A 20,236-nucleotide genomic window follows, 5' to 3' on the forward strand; every position below is an offset into this window, starting at 1 on the left:
AACTGGGCCTGCTTTCTCCTGGGTTTTTACCTCCTCCTAAGTAAACTTCTGAGCTGTTCTCAGCCTTCCCCCTCACTTCCCAAGAATAAAAATACCCCTGGCTTAGCACTCCCCTTCCGAAGCATCCAGAACTTTTGAACCAGATGACTAGACATCCCCTTGCAAACTGTCACCTGGAAATCCAGTTGCAGAGCAAAAACACAGACCTGCCACCTGCCCCAAGCCCTAAAGGTGGAGAAGGTACAACCTTGCAAATGTGGTGTTAGCCACTTAACTCTAGCTAGAAACATTAAATTCTAGTCACCAGTTCTCAAACCAGAGGAAGTTAATTAGTTACATTATTCTAAGCAACACAGCTGTGGCTCAAGTAACAGATCTGGTGGCTGGAGGTAAAAGGCCCTCTCTGTTACAAGGCTGGCCATGTAAGAAAACCTGCCTTCCACCATAGGCTGGGCGTGCTTTACCTGTTCTGCTGAGCTCTTTCCATGTTAAGCATCTGGAACAGAGATTTGAATTTCAACAGAACATGTCCTGTGGGTCAGGAATTTAACAACTTCTGCTTTTGCATAAGAATCCACTTGAATTTAGCTAAGTTACTGTAAAACACAGGGTAGGCACAAATGGCAGAGATTTAACATAGCTCAATAAATGCATTTACCAGATATTTCACCTGCAGCTCTAAGCTGCATTGTACTATGTCCAAAAAGAATAGCAGAGCGCCTGTCCTGCCTCAATGAAAGACCCTCATCTAGATTCAAGAATACAGCTGTCCAGTAACAACAGTAGAGGCAGAAAGGAGTGAGCTAATCAGACAAGTGAGTCCAGGGGAAGGAGGAAAGGGAAGTCAAAACTGGAAGTGACAAGGAAGAAGAAACCAAGAGCAAAGATAATGCAGGTGCAGAAGCACAGAACAGAAGGTAGCTTTAGTCCTAGGTCTGCTGCTGGCCCAATTGTAGACCTTCTGTCCCTCATGTCTGCAGCACTGGGGCCTGTGGTTAATAATGTCGGTCTCTGGTAAGAAAAGTGCAACTGCAGCACCTGATAATAGCATCTTCTCCCTGTGAGGTCCCAAAGACTATAAGGTGACTGAATTGATGCAAATGGCTGTGGTACACTGGAGACAGAGAAAAAGGCACTTGAAATGGCAAAAGTGAAAAGCAAAACAGACTTCAGTTGTAGCATCCCAGGACCCTCCTATCTCATCCCTTTACCTCTGTCGATCTGAGCAAGTTCCTGGTTCTCTCCCTCAGAGTCATCGCTGTCCTCATCACTTGGGGGGTAGGAGATCTAGGGGGCAAGGAGAAAGAAAAAGCTTCATTGTGAATACTGAATGTTGCCTTGCTGCTGCCCAAGCCACTTCCCCCACCCTACCCATCCCATATCCTGCAGGCATCTACCCCACCTAACCGCACATACCCGTCCCGTAGCACCTCCCTGAATACACATCCTCCTCTCCCAACCTCAAACTCCCATCATATCCTCCTACTTGCAGGAACACAAAACACACAGCCCACCACTATTTCTACCTTACTGCACAGGGAACTATTTCCCAAGCACAACGAACATAGCCTGCCCTTAGCTCCCCACACACTGAGCTTATAACCATGGTGGCTTACCACATCACGCGGACAACTGAATCTCCAAAACCCACTACCGAAATAAAGACACATCCTGTCAACAGCACTATCATCTTGCAAGGTGCCCACAAATGGAAGTGGCATGTTAAGTTTAGCCCTCCTATGTACGTACCCACACATACATAACCCACCAAAGAACAGCCTTTCCTGCAGGAAAACAGTGAAGAATGCAACAGAAGTGAAAGAAACAGGCCCTCCCAGAGAAGCAAGCAACATCATGCTTGTCCCCGCCAGCAGAGTCTCACAGTACACTTAACACCCTTAAATTCTCCAAGAGCAATGAGAACTCACATATTTTTTGCTCAGGAATTTTCAGTAACATTTGCTCTGGGTCTGCTGATGAACTCGACTAAACTCCTTGCTGTATACACTGAGCAAACTTGGTAGTTGCCTACCAAGTAGGTCACAGTAAAATGCAATACTTCAAAAGAAACCTTTACAAGAGCCATCACTGCAAGATGAGTTTTATTATTCCTCACACCTTATTACCTAGAATAACAAGCATCCTTACCATTCTTAGCTGTGTCTCACAAGTTACTTGACCACAACAGGATACAGTGGCAATAGGTTTCAAAAGGTTACATGTTTTGTTTCCATTTTAAAAGTGTCAGATGCGCTGTTTGCAGCATGCAACCATTACACTCACATGGACTCATTTCACCCCACCACTGTTCCTAGGGAAATGTCCTTGGAGTGTTTCAGCCTCCCAGAGAGCCAAAAGAGCAACTACACTTAACTAGGTGCCTATGAAAGACTAAACAGCTGATGCAGAGAAGCAGGAATAGTGGAGAAACTCTGATACTGAGTTTGACTGCTACTGAATCAACACACCTACTTTGCAACCATCCTCCAGGGTTGCGTTTGGGGGTTTTGCTCCTTCAAAAGCCAGTTGCCACCTTTTTTTCCTCCTCCTCTTTTAAAGCTCCCTTTTGCCCTTCTATTTTTACATTAACCTTTAAGAAACCAGAAAACATCTTCCTTCCTTGCTAGTCTGGATTAGGAAAGGGGCACAGATTTATCCCCATTGCTGACACTACCAAAGTAAACGGAGGGGGCTGTTTTTCCCAGCACAAGTACAACTTGCCTGTGCGTATTCACACGCACGCGCTATTTAATAAAGACAGCTGGCACTGAGGAACACTGCCAAATTAACAGACTTCTGGTTGTCCCCAGAACAGGTATAATACCTTGTTTGTGCCATGGCAGTTCATAGAGGGGACAGCTGACACTGAGGTGCCATTGTGCTAGCTGCTCTACAGACAGAGGTCCTGTCTTTGTTACACAAGTTAAGGCTCCGATTCTAACCCGAGGGGTGCTGACCTCAGCCGGTGGCTCGTTCCCACATTTGGGCACACCAGAGTTCTCAGTCAGGTTTCAGGACTCTGCGTGGGAAACCTCTCATACTAGTAAATGTCAATACATGGTGCTGCTTCCAAAAGGGAGACAATCACCTTCAGCAGCTGCAGGGCGAAGAGATACTGCACAGTCACAGAATTGTAGGGGTTAGAAGGGACCTCAGAGTTCATAGAGTCCAATCCCAAACAGTATCACTGGCTTGAGATGCTTAAGGAAGACAGGAGATGGATTTAAGTCAATGATTGATATATAGAAGGTCTTCGTGTCTACTGGTCCTGGGCTTCCAAAATACTCACTCCTCCTTGTACAAGTGGAGTTTTGCCAGCCCCTAGATGCAACATGGATAACTCCTCTGCTGAGCTCTCCCCTACTCCCACAGGCAGCCCAGGACTAATTCCCTGAGAGCTGCCTCAAACACTTTCCTAGAGGCTTTGTTCAGAGCACCTGTGAGGGAAGACACACCTCTTTCCAACAAGAAGATACTGAGTCTGTGGGTTTGGTCCTGTAGTACATTGCAAAGAAATTAATGTGATATGACAATGTGAAAGGCTTCATAGAAGGGGGTCCCACAACCTTGCTAACCATCCTCCCGATCCTAGCCATGGAAAAGCAAGCACCAGCACTTCTAGAATCAACTATGATTTTTGAGAAATATATCAAGTGCTTCTCAGAATCAAGGCAGAGACATCTGTTAAGCTGCTCTTCCTGACTCCCATCTTTTCTTTTGGAAAAACATTGCAGTCACATTCCTCCCAACATTCAGGTTTGTGCTCTACCATTACTCCCACTAGCTTATCATACCCTTGTTCTAGACAAACTCCAGAAATGAGAATATTTTCATAATACACATCACAGGCAAACCATAAAAAAACCCTTCAAATGCAGTAACTGTGCATTTTATGCATGATTGAATTAAGCAGATAAGACTCTAAAGTCACATTGTCTCTGGTGTCCCATGACCTGCACTATCTTTCAGAAGTCTTCTCATGTCTGATTTTGTGTTGGTTACATACATGCAAATACCTTCCTACGTGGTCTTCACATCTTTCAGACATCATAATTCCCCCCCCCCAATTTGTCATATAGCAGCATCTTCTAGTTTAGTATTGTTACATTCTCTTGTTATTAGTAAATCCTTCTACAAATTATATCCTGCTTGTGGGAATTGAAGTCTCACAAGCTCCTATGTGTGACAGCCCTAGATCCCATGTTTCCTAACAGAAAACCATCACTCAGGCTAACCATTAATCTTGGAAGAGTTCAAATTTTCCATGTTAAGCACCTTGCTGTAACATACCACTCAGGCAAATATTAATGGAAGCTCAAAAAGAGGACTGCATGGATAAACAGGATTTACAGAAACCATAAAGATACAGTGAATCAAAGACTAATGTTCTGATTAGTTAGAGATAAATGCTCTCTCCCTTGACTGTTCCCAGGATTTAACAGTAACACTGCCCTCTCTTCAAAAGCATTCCACTAAACACAGAAGTATTGTGTTCAGGCCTCCAGCCTTCCTTTGCACAGTCCCTGTCTTATATTAGCCACAGATTTACTTCTGTTCAAGGCAGCACAGCTTTGCTTGCCTCACAAACTCAGAATTGTGGCACTGAAATAACAGAAAACTTGATCTCCATGTCAAAGATCCCACTAGATCATGGCCTCATTCACAGCACACAAATCACAGAACTGTTTAGATTGAAGAGACCTCTTGGTATCATGTAGCCCAAGCCCCTCCTCAAGATGAGTCAACTAGAACAGGCTGACTAGGATTGTGCCCAGTACACTCTGTACTTTAACACACACAGTTAAGAGAAGGAAATCTTCAATTCACATAGATGTGAGAACACGTGAATGTTTATAAGCCATGGCACAAAAGCCAGAAAACAAAGGATGGCTACCCATCCACCCTTCCATCTTTCTTCAGGAAATGCATCAGATCTGGAGTTCAAAGCCAGCAGCCTCCTGGACAGGGAGGGCGACAAAGGTAAACCCTGGGGGCTGGGTAAGGACAGCTTGAGGTACAGAACAGGGAAGGGGAAAAACAACAGGACAGAGAGCCATGAGGATCCCAAGTCTTACACCTGGATCCTTCAGCTCCAGCACCAGCATGCCTTCTGTCAGGTCAAGTCTTACTGTGCTGAATGGAAACATGGACAAACCTCCCCATGTGTTTGATTTTGCATCAATCTCCAGTATGGAAAGATGGTTTTGTGAATAACAACGATATGGTATTTAAGGAGAACTAAGTGTAAAGCTTTGAGGGTTATTTATTTTGAAAGACAAGCCATCCTATAGAAGAAAGACAGAAAAAAAGGTTTGCCTTTCTCATCACACTGCTGCTTGTGAACTGAGTAATGATGAGCTGCAGCCAGAATTGGCTAGGTCCAAAAGGGTCCAGTCACTCTAGAACATGAAGTTCCTCTTGGTTTTACTTACAGAAGAGAAATTAACCTTCCATCACATGATCCAAGGTAACTACACTCAGAATCATCTAGGACCTTACAGAAGAGAAGGGAGTCTCACTTTAAGGCAGGGCAAATCTCTCCCAGCCAGCTATATCGTTCTGAAAACTGAACAACCAAGGAGTAGTTTGGTGTATGGAAGTGTGTGTGCATGAGAAGTAGATAAAAGATTCAAATGACCACAGGCAAACCCTTCATTCCCAGGTCAATCAAGGCAGCACACAAGCTAGAGGGTATCATTCCCAATCCCTCTCTGGATAGAGGGAGGCAATGAGTTTGCCTCCAGGGAGGTGGCTTCCCAGCAGAGGCCGAGGCAGCCTGTGCATATATAGATGTTCACTCACTTGAGCTCTGGGGCTCCAGTAAAGCCCCTTCTGTGTGCTCTGGAAAGCAGACTTTGCTGAGCTGGTCTCTCACAGGTTCCTGGGAGAAAAGCAGAAAGGGATGAGCCACTCACCATGACTACTAATATCTGCTGTGAGGAACCAATTCTCCTTTCTCTGGGCTGGAGAACCGAAAACAGTGCCCACTTGCCCCCTGCTACAACTGCCTACAGAGCAGCTGCTAGAGACACTGGCATCCAGCAGCACAGGGCTCTGCTGCTGGGCTTCAGTAAAAACATCTTACTAAATTTCGCCACTGTTACTTTTCCAGGTCAACAATTGCTGTAGTTGCCACGGGACACTGCCTGATCTTGGAAGAGGGAGTTGCCATCCTCCCAGTTATAAGGAACTAGCTCAGAGTGGGGAAAACAAGGGAGATTGAGGCACTGAAAGGCAGTTTTGAGCCATGGAACAACACAAGGAAGGAAGGAGTGAGTCAAACAGACCTTCAAATTAACATTTAACTCCCCTCACATGTTCTCCTTTAAATCTTATTTTAGAGATATTCAGCATTACAGAGACAATTTATGCCAGTAAAAGAGGCTGTAAAAGAGGCTCGAGAAAAGCAGCAGAGTTAGAGACTACAGGAAAGGTTCAGTTCAGTCTTCAAACATCTACCAAGTGAGATATGAATCCCCAGAAGAATAAATCTGGATTTTACAGCTGGGGTCCTTCAACTGCTCAACTTCCAGCCAGAACAGTCCTAGTTTGGAAAAGCTTTCTAAAGTATTTTTTCCTCATTATTATTTTCCTTTTTAAATTTAGTAATAGCTCTGCTTCCAAACTCCTTTCCCATTTCCTTGCTACAATCCAAACCCAGGGTATGTAACCCTTGCACAGTATCCTGCCGGACAGAGCAGCTGTCTGGCTGAGTCGGTGAAAGCAGTGATGGGCCAATAGATCAGCACTCAAGGCCCTCATTTTCCAGGACTGCCCCCTGCCAAAGAGAGCGAAATTCCTGTATCTTGGAGGAATGTCATCTTCTGCACAGGTCTAGAATCTAGTTAACCATCAGTGGTTTCACAGATTTGAGGGAGTCAGAGTCGCTGTAGGTAGCAGAGTCCACAGTAGTTTAACAATACAGATATAATTTTTGCTGAATGCTTATTTTACACAGGCAAACACGGTGACTGGCAGCTCTCAGGATGCAGGTGGTGGGAGTCCTTTACCAGAGAACATAGAAACAGATCTTCTGTTCTGTAGAACAATGGCTGAACTTGATTGCAGAAGCATGGGTTTTAGTTGGGTTACCTAGATCTTATGAAGCAAACACTAGGCTTGCGCAGAAGAGCAAGGACACGAGTGGTAGGTGGGTGTGGGGTGGTGCAAGCATGGTCCTCATACTGCTTTCAGTCTTCTCCCTCATCCTTCTATAATTCCATGAACAGATGTGCTTTGAACATATTGTTTGCACAGTGACATTATGTTTATTTACTCTCTACAGCTCTTGGACAGAAGTTACAGCTATGGCCAAGCCTGACTAGGCCAAAAGAGATGTCAATGCAGTGCCCTAGGCTTGGGCATCCTCATTTGTAAGTGGACTCAATCAGAAGACTCTGTGCAGAGACAAAGTGCAGTGGGGCTGGCCTTAGCACTGGAAAGGGGCACAGAGACCAGTCACAACTGAGCTCCCTTTTTTTACAACAGCTAGGGATCACATCTTAAACACTGGTATCCAGGTAAGCCACAGCAAGAGCCTTTTCCATTGACCCCTATCCACTATGGGTCTATTCAAAAGCTCTGGCTGAACATTGTTAGAGGAGCAAAACCAAGATTATCCTTTTAAATTCCACTCAAGATAAGCCTCCAAAAGACAGTACTTGCAAAGAGACTAGAATAGACTCAGTTGTACCCAGCAGAGATGAATGGTACAGACACCTGCATATACACCCCCACTCCTTCCACCAGCCATCAGACTTGTGTGGCAGCAGTAGACATCAAAGGAATGCTAGCAACCAAAACAGGCCAGTCTAAAGAGCCTCCTAGGCAATAGGCACCCAGACCCTGGTCCTTGGCACCCAAAACATTCCAAGTCTTACAGAACTCCATTCAATTTATGCATCCTCAAATCCAATATGAGAACCAGAATCTCTTTGTATAAAAAGAGCTGCAGCCACGTTTGGGGCCGTGATTAAACAGGTCACAAAGTTAGAAATCACAGATGGAATGAAGTCACTACAGCCTTCCCTCAGCAGATGGTTTGGGACTGCTAACAAAGGTGTCACCACTGAAGTGGAGCTTTTAATCTTCCAGTTTTCTTCTCGCTCCCAGACCACTAAGTTATACCATGTAAGACTGCTGGTGTAGAACAAGAGCCAGCAGAACACTGCAGCTCCACGGTGCTATATGTATCATCCTTTCTGGTAGGAAGAATTTTTACAAAATTCTCCAACTATGCCTACGTTGTTAGCTTGAGAAGCTCGTTAAAGTTTATAGCTCTTACTACAGTGACAGAAGGCATACACTGCTCCAACTCCCCTTCTACCCGTAAGTGAAGCTTCCAGAAGCACCCCTTTCCAATAAATCTGTTACTGTCCTCCCACCTCTCAGTTTCTGCTCAGTACAAATAGCCAGAGCAGCCAGGCCTCAGCCAGCAGACACCTGCATGTGATGGAGCCACACAACAAAGTTTCTCTTCAGGTCTGTTATTCTGTTCATGCCTTTGCTGATGTGATGTATGGCTAATTTGTATCCAAGTCTTCCAATTCTCTTGGAAAACTAGCACCCACCTGTTAGCTTTTTTAGCCTATGCATGGAGATTGCACATTGCATACATAGTTTAGAAGGGAATTAATGAAGAAAACAGCAGTAATGTATCAGGAAAGAAGCAGCAACCTACAGAACAGTTGCGCTGCAAAGAGATTTCTTTGTAAAGGAGGCCAACCCCTCTGACAGCTCACAGCACGGAGCCCTGGCATTCCCCTGGCTCACACCCCACAGGAGCAGTGTTATTCAGCAGTGTTGACACCAGAAAGCACAACAGTCCAGAAAGACAAGAAGGAGCCTGAAGGATTAGAGACGTTCATTACAAGGCCTCATCCACCCCAAGTTAAGATACAGTAACTTAACTCCATCTGTAATTTATAGCTCGTTTGCTGCTGAACCTCAGCTCCAAACACAGCCAGGCTGGAAGCAGTACCATTCATCACAGGCTGACAACCCTCTCAGGCAGAAGGGGAAAACAGGTACAAGGGATACCTAGAACTGGAGAGGCACCTACAGCACAACTAATCTTATCTGAAATGCATGCACTCAGAGAGGGGAGGGGGGGAGATTGGCACTGGTGTCAGCAGCTATCAGCCATGCTGATTTAAATACATACAACTCAAACTCACCACCACTGGCCTAGCTCAGTTACTGTATTGCTCCCTTTGTACAGACCAGCTTCTCTGTCAGTTTACAGCAACTCCCCAGCATTGCACGTCCCCTCTACCAGAGTACAGCTGATGGCAGCTGGCACAAACACCACATCTGGTAATAACTCCTCCATTTCCTCTTCAAAAGGCCTATAGAGCACAGCTGCCATTGCCCTGAGATACTTCATTAGCTGAGAAGCTGCTGTTTTGGGAAACCTCACTCAACACTCACTTCTGCACAGCCATAATGAACTACATCAGCCAGATCCATGAACGCAAGGAACAATACCTTACAGTCAGGCTGGAAAATGCATTTGGAGCACATGAGGCATTTCAAGCTTCTCAAAATCCTACATTAGCTCTTCTAAGTGCAAGTGGACATGAACCATTTCATCTGTACAGATTTACACCAAACTTCCTGCATTTTATCATAGAGCAAGCCAGTAATACAGGATAATTATTCAACACTAGTTCTTCAATCCATCTGGTCATGTATCTTTAAGAGATAGGACCATGTAAAAACTTGCAATAGCTCTTACTGTACCACATTCTTGTTAGGCATGGTATTATTCCAAGTGGTTCCTAGTGGGGAGAATCAGGCCAAAGGGGTGGTCTCTTCCGCCTGCACATGGAGGGACGGCCTAGAGACACATGGCACAAAGACTAATTTGAATCTTTACTCTCTCTTCCAATACAAGAGGCTGAAAGCATGAAATAAAATTATTAAGAGGCAGGTTCTAAACAAAGTACAGGTGATCTTTCAGCAACATGTAGTTAAGTGTTAAAGTTTTTGCCACAGGATGTTCTGGATGCAAAGACCCAACATAGCTTTGGTGGGAGAAGTGGGACAGGTTTGGGTAGTAAGCCACTGGGCTACTAATGTACAGAGAGCAGTCCTGTGTCAAGAAGTCCTTAAGCCCAAAGTATGTGCTGGTCACACAGCACATATGTTTATTTGCAGTGTCACCACACAGAAGATGCACAGAACAAAACCTGGAAGGGTTCTTGCAGATCCAACTCACCACAGATAGCTGTGACAGTGCCTAAGCACCACATACTAAACTGGCACCCCCACATACCACTTCAGGAGCAAGACAGGGGAAAAGTCATATTGCACTGCAGCTCTCTGCAAAATACCACTGAGGGGTTTCCCAAGAATGACTAGTTCTGTCCAAGCCAGAATAAAGGGTTTTCGATGAACAAATACATACATGAAAGCTGCAGATTTTTAAAGCCTCTAAGTTATTTCACTTCATATGCTCCATATCAAATACCACTGTTCTCTCCTGCTAATTAGCCTTTGGCCAAATAACTTCTTTCTTTGGAATAACCAACTCCTAGAAGTAAAGAAAAAAATAATAAAGAACACCCCCCCAAAAAAACCCCAGTCTGCTGCAGACAACTGTCTGGAACAGCCACTCAGCTTTGTGTGTAATAACTGGGTGACAGGATATGGAAGGATTATTTTATATTTTCCCAGCTTACATCCAGACACACTCTCAGCAAACTGGAAGATCTAGCTGCCTGTCTGGCACCTCTCCTCAAGATGGGAAAGTCCCCGTTCAACAAAAGGAATCATTCTTCTCATCTTATGCCTATACAGAGCGTGGCAGATTGTGGCCTCTGATGCCAAGAGTAAGGACACCAGTTAAATAAAATACAGCCTGCATCATGGCAGCAACATGACTCTGTAAGGAAAGAGTAAGAGGAGAGATTTCTGAACAAAGTGAGTGCAAGGGGATAGGTTCTTTATGCCATCAGCAACTTGGATTCTGTGTTCTCCTGCAAATCTGTGGCTCAAAACCAGGTTTGTAGCCCAGCCAAATCAATTAATCAGCTACCCAAGGTCAATCAATAGCTTGTTCCCTAGAAATGTCAGAAACCAAGGTCTGTCTGCTCTCATTGTAGACATTAATGAATATTGAGGTATTTGAGAGTACTTCATCTAGGCATCTCCTGTCCTTTCATAAATCTACATTCAGATTCACTTACTTTGCACTCAGGGCACAATTCTCTGGTCAACCTATCCCTGAAATGGGATGCATGTCTAGAAAAACCCAGTACTGGTTTCCTTTTTTCCTCAGAAGGTGTTTCCAGCCCTGTTAGGTCACCTCATATGGGCTGATGCTGTAAAAAGGGTAGGGAGGTGGCCCAGGCAAAGTTGAAAAGGGTTTCTCCAGTGTGTTTGCTGGGTACAATCACCAACCCACCCAGTCATGTCAGTCCCACACAATGTCAGCTCATTTGAGGAAAAGAATACATAGCCTCAGTCTACCAAGTCTGAGGGATACTTCCCCAAGGTTTCACCATAATCCACACTGACAACACTAATTTAGAAGGTGCACACCAGTGGGGCACAGGCATCAATCCCTGTTTTCATACAACAGTCAGGCCTTGGCAAGCTGAAGGGGCTCTGCAGCAGGACTGTATTTCTACAGTGAGCCTGGATGGTGGGCTGGCTCGCTAAGAGGGTTAGAAAGAAAGACTGGTTCATACCAGCTGCTTGCAAAGCTCACAGTCACCCAGAGAACCTTCTTTGGGTTTGTAACTCCTGCCACCTCCAGAGGACATTTTGCCATGCTAGCACAGGCAACTAGGAAAGTCCAGGATTCAGATTATTGTATGTGCAACTATGTGCCAGCTTTGGTACAAATCTTCCAAACAAGATACTTTCTTACACCCAGGTCCACCTGGATGTTTCTTTAAGTCTCTACAGTATTTCAGGCTTCATGAAGCTATCAAGGCTAGCCTAGAGTCAACTATGTGAGGGTACTCTGCTCTAGCATTCCCATTCTGCTAGGGCTGTCTCAGAGAACAGCAGATCACCTGGCCAAATGCTTTGTGTGCTAAAGTAGTTAGAGACAAGGAAGAGAAACTACTCACCATATAAGATCTGCTCCCTCTGCCTCAGCCAGCTCTGGAGATGCCCAGGCCTCAAAGTGTCTGTCCTAAACCAACTGAACAATTTAGTCTGAATTGTCAGTGTCCAAACAGACCAGCCCACAGCACGAAGAAGGTTATACTGGGTCACAGAATCATAGAATGGTTAGGGCTGGAAGGGATCTTAAAGATCATCAAGTTCCAAACCCCCGTGCCATACGTAGGGACACCTCTCACTAGACCAGGCTGTTCAAGGCCTTGTCCACCCTGGCCTTGAACACCTCCAGGGAAGGGGCATCCACCACTTCCCTTGGCATCCTGTTCCAGTGCCTCACTCTGTCTGAAAAGCAAGAACATAGCGAGAGAGGTGAGAAATGCTTAAGTGTATCCTGAACCATCCCCCACTGTGGAATGACCAAACTAGTCCAGAAGAAACCAGACTTTTCAACTGTGCTTCGCCTGTGTGCTGTGTCCCTACAACATGGCCATGCCTGCACCCAGACTGGCATGGAGACAGCTCTGCATAGGTCACATGGAGCCATACGTCCTCCTTTACATCCATTTTTAGGCCTGGGTCACAGCTGAGTTCGTACCACACAGGGAATGCTTTCTGTGCAGATAAAGGTCACAACTAATTGGCTTTTCTCTAAATCCTTGCCTGGGTGTTCATGCTGAGCAGTTGTGGGTGGTGCTGATGCCTATTCAAAAACAGCTTAACTGGCTGACTCTGCTGGTCAACGGTGGCAAGAGGATAAACAGGCTCTGCCCACAACCACGTACAACAGCTACTGCAGCAGAACACACATACCTGTGTTGCTGGTTGCTAGGAAGAGTTGGATCACCCAGCAACCCAAATCCCAGTGAAGAGGTGAACAGGGGCTACAGATAAATGCGTAGCAGTAGGAAGGGTTGGTGCTATCTACACTACAGATGTGAGTGTATTTCCCTCTGAAAAGGGAATACAGCCCTTGATTCCTATATTGAGGTATTCCAATACCATCTCTGTGACATCAGGGATGTTCCAGAAACAGCCAGAGAAGCTGGCCAGACTGGCATGTGACAGCAGAGTGGTGGTGCTGTGCCCACTCACCACTCTAGAGATGCCCTAAGTGAATGAAACCCTTGCTTTTTACTTTAGGAAAAGGTGAACACATTGTTCTGAAAGAACCATAATTAAAATAAATTATGACCTGGGTCTGCTTTCTATTTTCACTTCAACTGAAAGTTATTTTCCTACCAAGGGAAAATTTAGCATTCTAAACAGTGCAACATAAACTCAGGACCCGTAAGACAGTGCACGACAGCAAAAAATGAAATAGAACTGCACTGTCCAGCGAAGCAAAATGGATTAATACGTCTTCACTGAAATGCAAAAACACCCCCAAACTATATTCAATACATAGCATTATAATTTCAGAACTCAAGTTTTCATTAAAATAAGTGATAAATGGGGAAATACAAGGAAAAGCAATGAGAATCCTTCATAACACTGGGAGGTATTTTGATTTTTTTAAACCCAGTCCATCTTTCCGTACCAGTCCTGAACAAGGCCAGCTGGAGGGATGTCTCTGTCACTGAACTTCTAAGCATGCTGTATTTGCAATACCTGCAATTTGTTTGAAGTCCCACTCACTCCAATAAGTCATTACAGGTGATTATCAATGTTGGATGTCTATACAGAAAAGATGACAACCCTTGAAGATTCAGACCTCAGAAGCCAAGTAAAAACAATTGCAAATTTATTATTTTATAATGCCCCAAGCACAAGTTGCAAATACTTAAGGTTTCTGAGTGGCTGAGTAGGAAGACCCAGGATTTGGATTATTGCACATACAGCCACATGGCAGCTTTGGTAAACTTTGCCTTGGCTGAGCATCTATCACAGCATTTCTAATCAGCTAACATAATGTCAGTCTAAATTATCACAAACCTAACTTTTAGGCATACTCACAGATACTCCAATAGCCAAAATTGTACTTAAATACTTACATTCATGCAAGTGCTTGTTCATCATCTGAGTGAGATCAAGACAAAACAGAAACATCTAACATTACTAGGTGTTAATAAGAGGAAAATCAAAGCTCTTCCAAGCCCTAAAAGGATGAACATGTTTGGTGGGATGTGCTAAAAGATCCACGAAGGAGAGAAAACCTTCACACATTACTGGAGACACATGAAGCTAAATTTTGACTGTGCCAAGCCAAAGACCAATGGCTGGCTGAGTGTGTGACAAGCAGTCACAGAATCACAAGGTTGGAAGAGACCATTGAAGGTCATTGAGTCCAACCATTCCCATCCTATGCTAAACCATATCCCTAAGTACCTCATCTACCCTTTTTTTGAACACATCCAGGGAAGGTGACAACCCCCTCCCTGGGCAGCCTGTTCCAGGCCCTGATAACTCTTTCAGTAAATTTTTTTTTTCTAATATCCAATCTAAACCTGCCCTGGGGCAGCTTCATGCCATCTCCCCTTGACAGTCAATCCAGAGAAAGAAGGAAATTAATCTGTTCTCATTCACACAGAGTGTGAGCCCTTACACAGGTCTTTGAAAGCATACCTGCTGTGCATTGGTAATAACGATGCTCCTGCACTCGTTTTTGCTCTGAGGAGCAACACCACAATGCTGGCTCTGCTGAATAACCTGCTGCCACTGAGTGCCTACTGAGCAGGGCATGGCTCACGAGCCTGAGGTGCACTGTGCACAGCCAGCCAAACCCCATCATATAGGGAGGATCGGGATGGCTGCTGCTTGTCAAGACTGGCCAGTCAGCCAGCCCAGGATCTCACAGCTCTTCTGCTGGCAGCTGCTTCCATCTCACCAGGGGTGCAGATGCCAGCGGAAAATGACACAACTGGTTCGTCCACAGCACTGCGTATGTGCGCGCTGCAAGGGTACACAAAGAGAGCTGAGAGGGTGCCTGTCTTAGTGTCTAGTCCATAGCTCCCTTCTGAGTAAGTGTAAGGCTGAAGTTACCTAGCAAAGAAATGCAGTTCTGTGTCATCAGAACACCCTCACATATGACTTCAATTCATTGACTGACATTAAGGAAATGGAAAACATGTCATAATTACTTCTGGCCAGGACAAAAAGAAATACGCCAAGTACAAAAGTAATTTAACAACTTTTGTGGATCAGAACATCAATTGCATTATCTCCAAAGTTGTTTGTGTCAATAGCAAAGTTGGAATGGAATTGCCATCCTTAGAGTACTCTGCTTTCTTCACCTACATGTTCCAGCCAGTTAATTTTTTAACTCACCACAATCCAACTGTTTCATTCTGATAACACCTAGGGCCACTAATTAAGGGCTTAGCTTGACTGGCAACGCACAGACTTGTTCCAGCCAGATGCTCTCTGCCCCAAGGAGCTTACTTGCAAGCAAAGCTAAGAAAATAGACACCTACACTTTAGCCACTACTCAAATATGCAAGAGCATAACAGTTGAAGGAGGATTTGGAAGAGATGCATTTGTGTGAAAAAACCCTACTCCACGTTGTAGGGATGAACAGGAAATTTCATTTGTAGAGAGCTCACAGAGCTGGTTGGAAAGTACTTCTAAGGGCTCAATATCAGTACTCATCACAAACCCACATGCAACCCCAGGATATGCATTTTAAATGCTCCTCGAACAATTTGACTTACAGTTCAGTAAGTGCTTCTCTGGGCTACCAGTCCAAAACTATGAAAGAAAATAATAAAAAACTGTACTAAACTGTAGCAGTGGACACCCAACAACGAATTCAGGTCTTGAGCCACAAGCCTCTCACTTTCCTTATTTGAAACATGTCACTACAGTATGAGACAACCCCCTGTTCTCACTCTTCTCTCTTGTCCCACAGAGTCTGCTCAAACAGACCCAGTTGCCAGCCATTATCAAAGATGAGCCCTAACCTGTAAAGTCATATCTGCTTTTGGTTCTCAGTTTCTAGAAACCACACAAAAACTGAAGGTTTCTGAATTTTGCCTAATCTCTCGCAAATAAGAGCAGACCATTGAAGCAAGAGGTGGAACAACTGGCTGAGATACAAGGCTCCAGTTCACAATCCTTTCTTGTGTTTAGCCACAGGAGCTGAAGGACTCCAAGCCAATGGGCTGGACTATGATCTGCAACAGCTCAGGAGTGGACACACTACCACTGAGCTGCCCCTGCTACAAGGGCACAAGTGTTCAGTGGGGAGACAGCCAAGTCTTCCAAGTCTAAAGCAAATCTGAACCCCAACTACCATATTTCACAGCCCAACCACCCTTACCAGAAACTGCTGGCACCAGACACTAGTCCAACAGTGGGTGAAGTGTCAGTCTCAAAAGTGAAGTCTCCCTTCTCATTATGGTGACTTTGGGTAAGAGTGCAATAAAGGGGCACTAACTCCCTCAGCAACACCAGCACAAGCCAGCAGACCTCTCGAGCAAAGCCCTCTGCAGCTTTAGCTGTCAACGGCCTAAAGACCAACTTCAGTATGGAGAAAAGAAAAAGCCCAAACAGGAAAGTCCATTACATCAGCACCCAAAGCTTGCTTATTTCCTGGAGCCACTTACAGGGCACAACAGCAGCCTCTCAGGTTCACCAAACGGAGGAAGAAGGCTAGGAGGACCTACCACAGCCACACTAAGCCAGTTCAGGATACATGGTACTAAAAGGAAGCTTCACAGTGGACAGAAACTTCCCAAAGAAAAGACTCCCAAAGTTTGGATACCTGCCCAAATTTGGTCAAATCTCCCAAGCTTACGATTCACCCAAGGCCAGTCTCCCAGGAATTTGCCCAACAGCAGTATTGTCTCATGCAAGAAATACAACAGCAGCTTGCTTTCCCTTGAATTTGGGAACTTCCAACAATAGTCAGAGTGCAAAAGCAAGTGAGTAATGAAGGAGAACAGCAACTAAGCACACTGGTTTTAAAGCTCAGAAAGTCCTTGACTTGGGTGGTGGATGCAGATCAGCTCTTATTCTACCCAAGTTAGTTGCTCATTCTCTGCTTGCCCTACTACAGACCTGATTTTATGCTCACATCTAACTTCTCAGTAGGTTTCAATGACAGCAGACTAGACCTTTTAAATAATGCACATATCACACAAGAGAGAATATGTACAGATCTGTACAGACCAATGTAAGGAAGTTGAGAAGGCAGAAGTCTGGTCTGTGCCTGGCAGTCCCACATCTGAGGGCAGAAGAGGAAGATGGCAGAGCACACCTGGCCTCACCACAGGGTCCATGCACTGTGCAGCCACAGGATGCTCCCACACCACTTAACACCTATCCCATACCCACACCTGCAAGGAGATCTGGCCCAACACCTAAGAGAGCACCGCACGGTCTATTAAGTGACTAGTATGGTGCAGGAGGCTCAACCAAGACCAGGCAGCTGCACATGGTCCCCAAAGGCCAACAAAACATATATAAACCCCGAGTTTGAAAGCCTGGCTTTCTGCCCATACACATGTATACCAGCCATTGTACCACTCCCCACGGCGTGCTACAACACTACCTCTAATGGTCTGTGCATTAAGCTTGCACTGGCTCCTGCAAAGCTAAGTCTCTCTTCTCTACTGAGCCTGCCAAAATGCAGACCACCTGTTTGCAGCACAAAACCTTGGCACTAATATGAACAAAATGGCTGCAGATACCCACTCCTGTGGGTTTCCCTGCATGCCTCCAAGCATCCTGAAGGCTGCATATACCCCTGAGAGCTCCTTCCAAAGATTCACATGGTTTCACAACTTGAGGCTCCAAGAGACAAACAATAAAGCTAAAGGAGGCATTCACAGCCACAAGGCCCAGAAAGAGTTTTCAAAAGAAATCCCCCACTGCCTCTGCCAAGATATTCCGCACTGAATCTGTCCACTACAACCTAAAGTATTGCCCTTATTTCCAAAAATAAAACCTAACCCTGCCTCCCCCAAGAGCCACAGAACACGTAGTTCCCGCAGGAAGAAGTACACAGACACAGCAAGCTGTGAGGAAACATCAGGGCTGTTTCTAACAAAGTTGCCATCAGCCAGTCCAGAGTGACTGCGCAGAAGTGCAGCCACACGGCAATCTGCCTCTGTGTAACACATACAAAAGACTCCACTAGAGTCTGGGAGACGGATCCCCAGCCCCCAACTCAGGCAACGAGGGCTGCTGCTTTTCCCAGATCCCTTCTTTGATTTGGGGCCAGGCACTACACTTCTCACAGCACTGATGCCAGTCCAGAATAACTCTGCTGATTTCAGCAAGTATCCCTTGGTTCACAACACTTTTGCCAAATCAGGATCTGGTGATTTTTTACAAGCTGCTCATCACGACTCCATTTTTATCCCATGGTGTATAGCTCAAAAATTTCTCCTTATATTTGACAGGAAGGGCTTAGATACTCCTTATCCTGGATCTGTGATCCTCAGTGTGCCTTTGAACACTAAGAAAGGATGTAAGCAGAGTTTGGAAAGCCATGAGTCAATGCAGTGAGCCAGACTGCAAACTTCAGCTCAGATTCCAATCTTCAGGACCAGAAGGGAGAGAAATGCAAATAACAAGCTGAAAGGCATATTAAGCAAACCATGTTTGTACATTACCTAGCACAGTGGGGTTCTAGCCAGGTGAGGGCTGGGAGACAAGAGATTGCATACATACAAAGGTAACTAGACAGACAAGCAAACGCTTATGTAGCTAAATGTGGACCCCATTAAAGGTAAATACTCCTAAAGAACAGACATATACTTCTGACCTTATCCACTTTTCTACATTACCAATTGAATTGCACAGGGTAACTCAAGAGCAAAGGAACAAGGCTTTATTAACAGAAATACAACCCAGGCCAGTTCCTACTGAGCACACTGGCTGAGAGGAAACTGGCCCAGCATAACAAACACTGCAAGTTACCCAGCGTCTCAAGGCCCCGTTATTAGTCACCTGAAGGGTACAAAAAACAACCGAGAGAAAAAGCGACTGTTCTTACCTTTAGCTGGAAAGGCTGGATTTCGTTCAAACTCTGGTTCCTGAGCTTTTTGGTGAGGATCTTCAGCATGGTACAAACCCGAGGAGCCAAGAAAGGGTTAAGCACACACACAGGCACGCATGTACATCTGCCGAGCCGCTGCTGCTACGCTCGGAGGAGCCCCGCGAAGCTTGCATCCAGCACCCCCAGGTACACGGCGGGGGCGAGGGGGACAAGGCTCCGGACAGCTCGGTTCCAGCTGTGCCCCTCTCTCCTCCGCCACTGTCCTACAGCCCTCCTCGGGGGGGAGGGAGAGGGAATCCCTTCCTAAAGCCTACAGAAGGAAAAAATAATAAATCCCAAACTTCCTCTGCTTTCCTCCCCCTCCCCGGTTACGCTTCGGAAAGGAGGGAGGAACCAGCCGGCAGCGTGCTGCAAGGGACAAGAGACATTCAGCGCAGAGTGTTTATTGAGGGACGGCGGAGCTCCCCTAGCCGAGGCCTCGGGCTCCGCTCATGGCAGCGCTCCCGCCCGCCCCCCGTCAGCCGCGACGCCGGCGGCCCCAGGCGGGCATCGCGCCCCGCTGCCGTCGGGCGCCGGCGCCGCCACCCCGAAGCTCCCGCACCGCCGCGACCACCCCGCACCCCTGCCCGCGACGGGAAACTTGTAACAAACGGCGCGGCAGGCGCGGAGCCCATTGGCCGGCCGGGGCGGGCCGGGGCGGGCCGGGGCGGAGCCTCCGCTTAAAGGGGCCCCGCCGGCGTGACCCCTGGTGCCTGCTCCCCCGGCCCGGAGGGTGCCCGGGGGGGGGCTGGATCGGGCTCGCCGCGGTGCCGCCGGAGACCCGTCCCAGGCGGCGGTCCCTGCGGTCCCTGAACCGGGCCGGCTCTGCTCAGGGCGTAGCAGACCGGTACCTGTGCCGTACCACATCCTGGCTCGCAGGAGGGTAACAGGATGCCGTGACCCGGCCTGCCCGATTCCGAGCACTGATCCACAGAGAAGAAGAGCTCGAGAGCCTTGAGCCCCCCCTCCCAGGGAGCTTGCGAAGGGCCTGCAGCAGGAGGGAAACTCCCCACCACCTTTTCTCTCAGCAAATGCAAGCGCCGGGCCAGGACGGCACCGGCTCCTGCTGCGCCAGCTGCCCTTGGGCACGGACAAGGTGCTCCATTTCCATGTCCCGTCCTCCCACACCTACCTGGCAAAACAGCCGGGAAAGTTATCAGGGATTGACTGATACGCTCCCA

General features: G+C 46.4%; 1 protein-coding gene across 2 annotated transcripts in view; it reads right to left on the reverse strand.

Annotated features, from left to right (window-relative positions):
* Positions 1–19,082, reverse strand: part of LOC311190259 (uncharacterized protein) — a gene marked incomplete at its 5' end in the record, with an annotated part of 57,868 nt that extends 38,786 nt beyond the window's left edge. For both annotated transcript variants that reach the window (XM_084262130.1, XM_084262129.1), the window contains 2 exons: positions 1,212–1,287; positions 19,014–19,082. In XM_084262130.1, the coding sequence (XP_084118256.1) occupies positions 1,212–1,287; positions 19,014–19,082 (145 nt within the window). The remainder of the gene's footprint in view (positions 1–1,211; positions 1,288–19,013) is intronic.
* Positions 19,083–20,236: the final 1,154 nt, after the last annotated feature.

Source organism: Gallinula chloropus (assembly GCF_964237585.1).
Source record: "Gallinula chloropus genome assembly, chromosome: 3".
NCBI lineage: Eukaryota > Metazoa > Chordata > Aves > Gruiformes > Rallidae > Gallinula > Gallinula chloropus.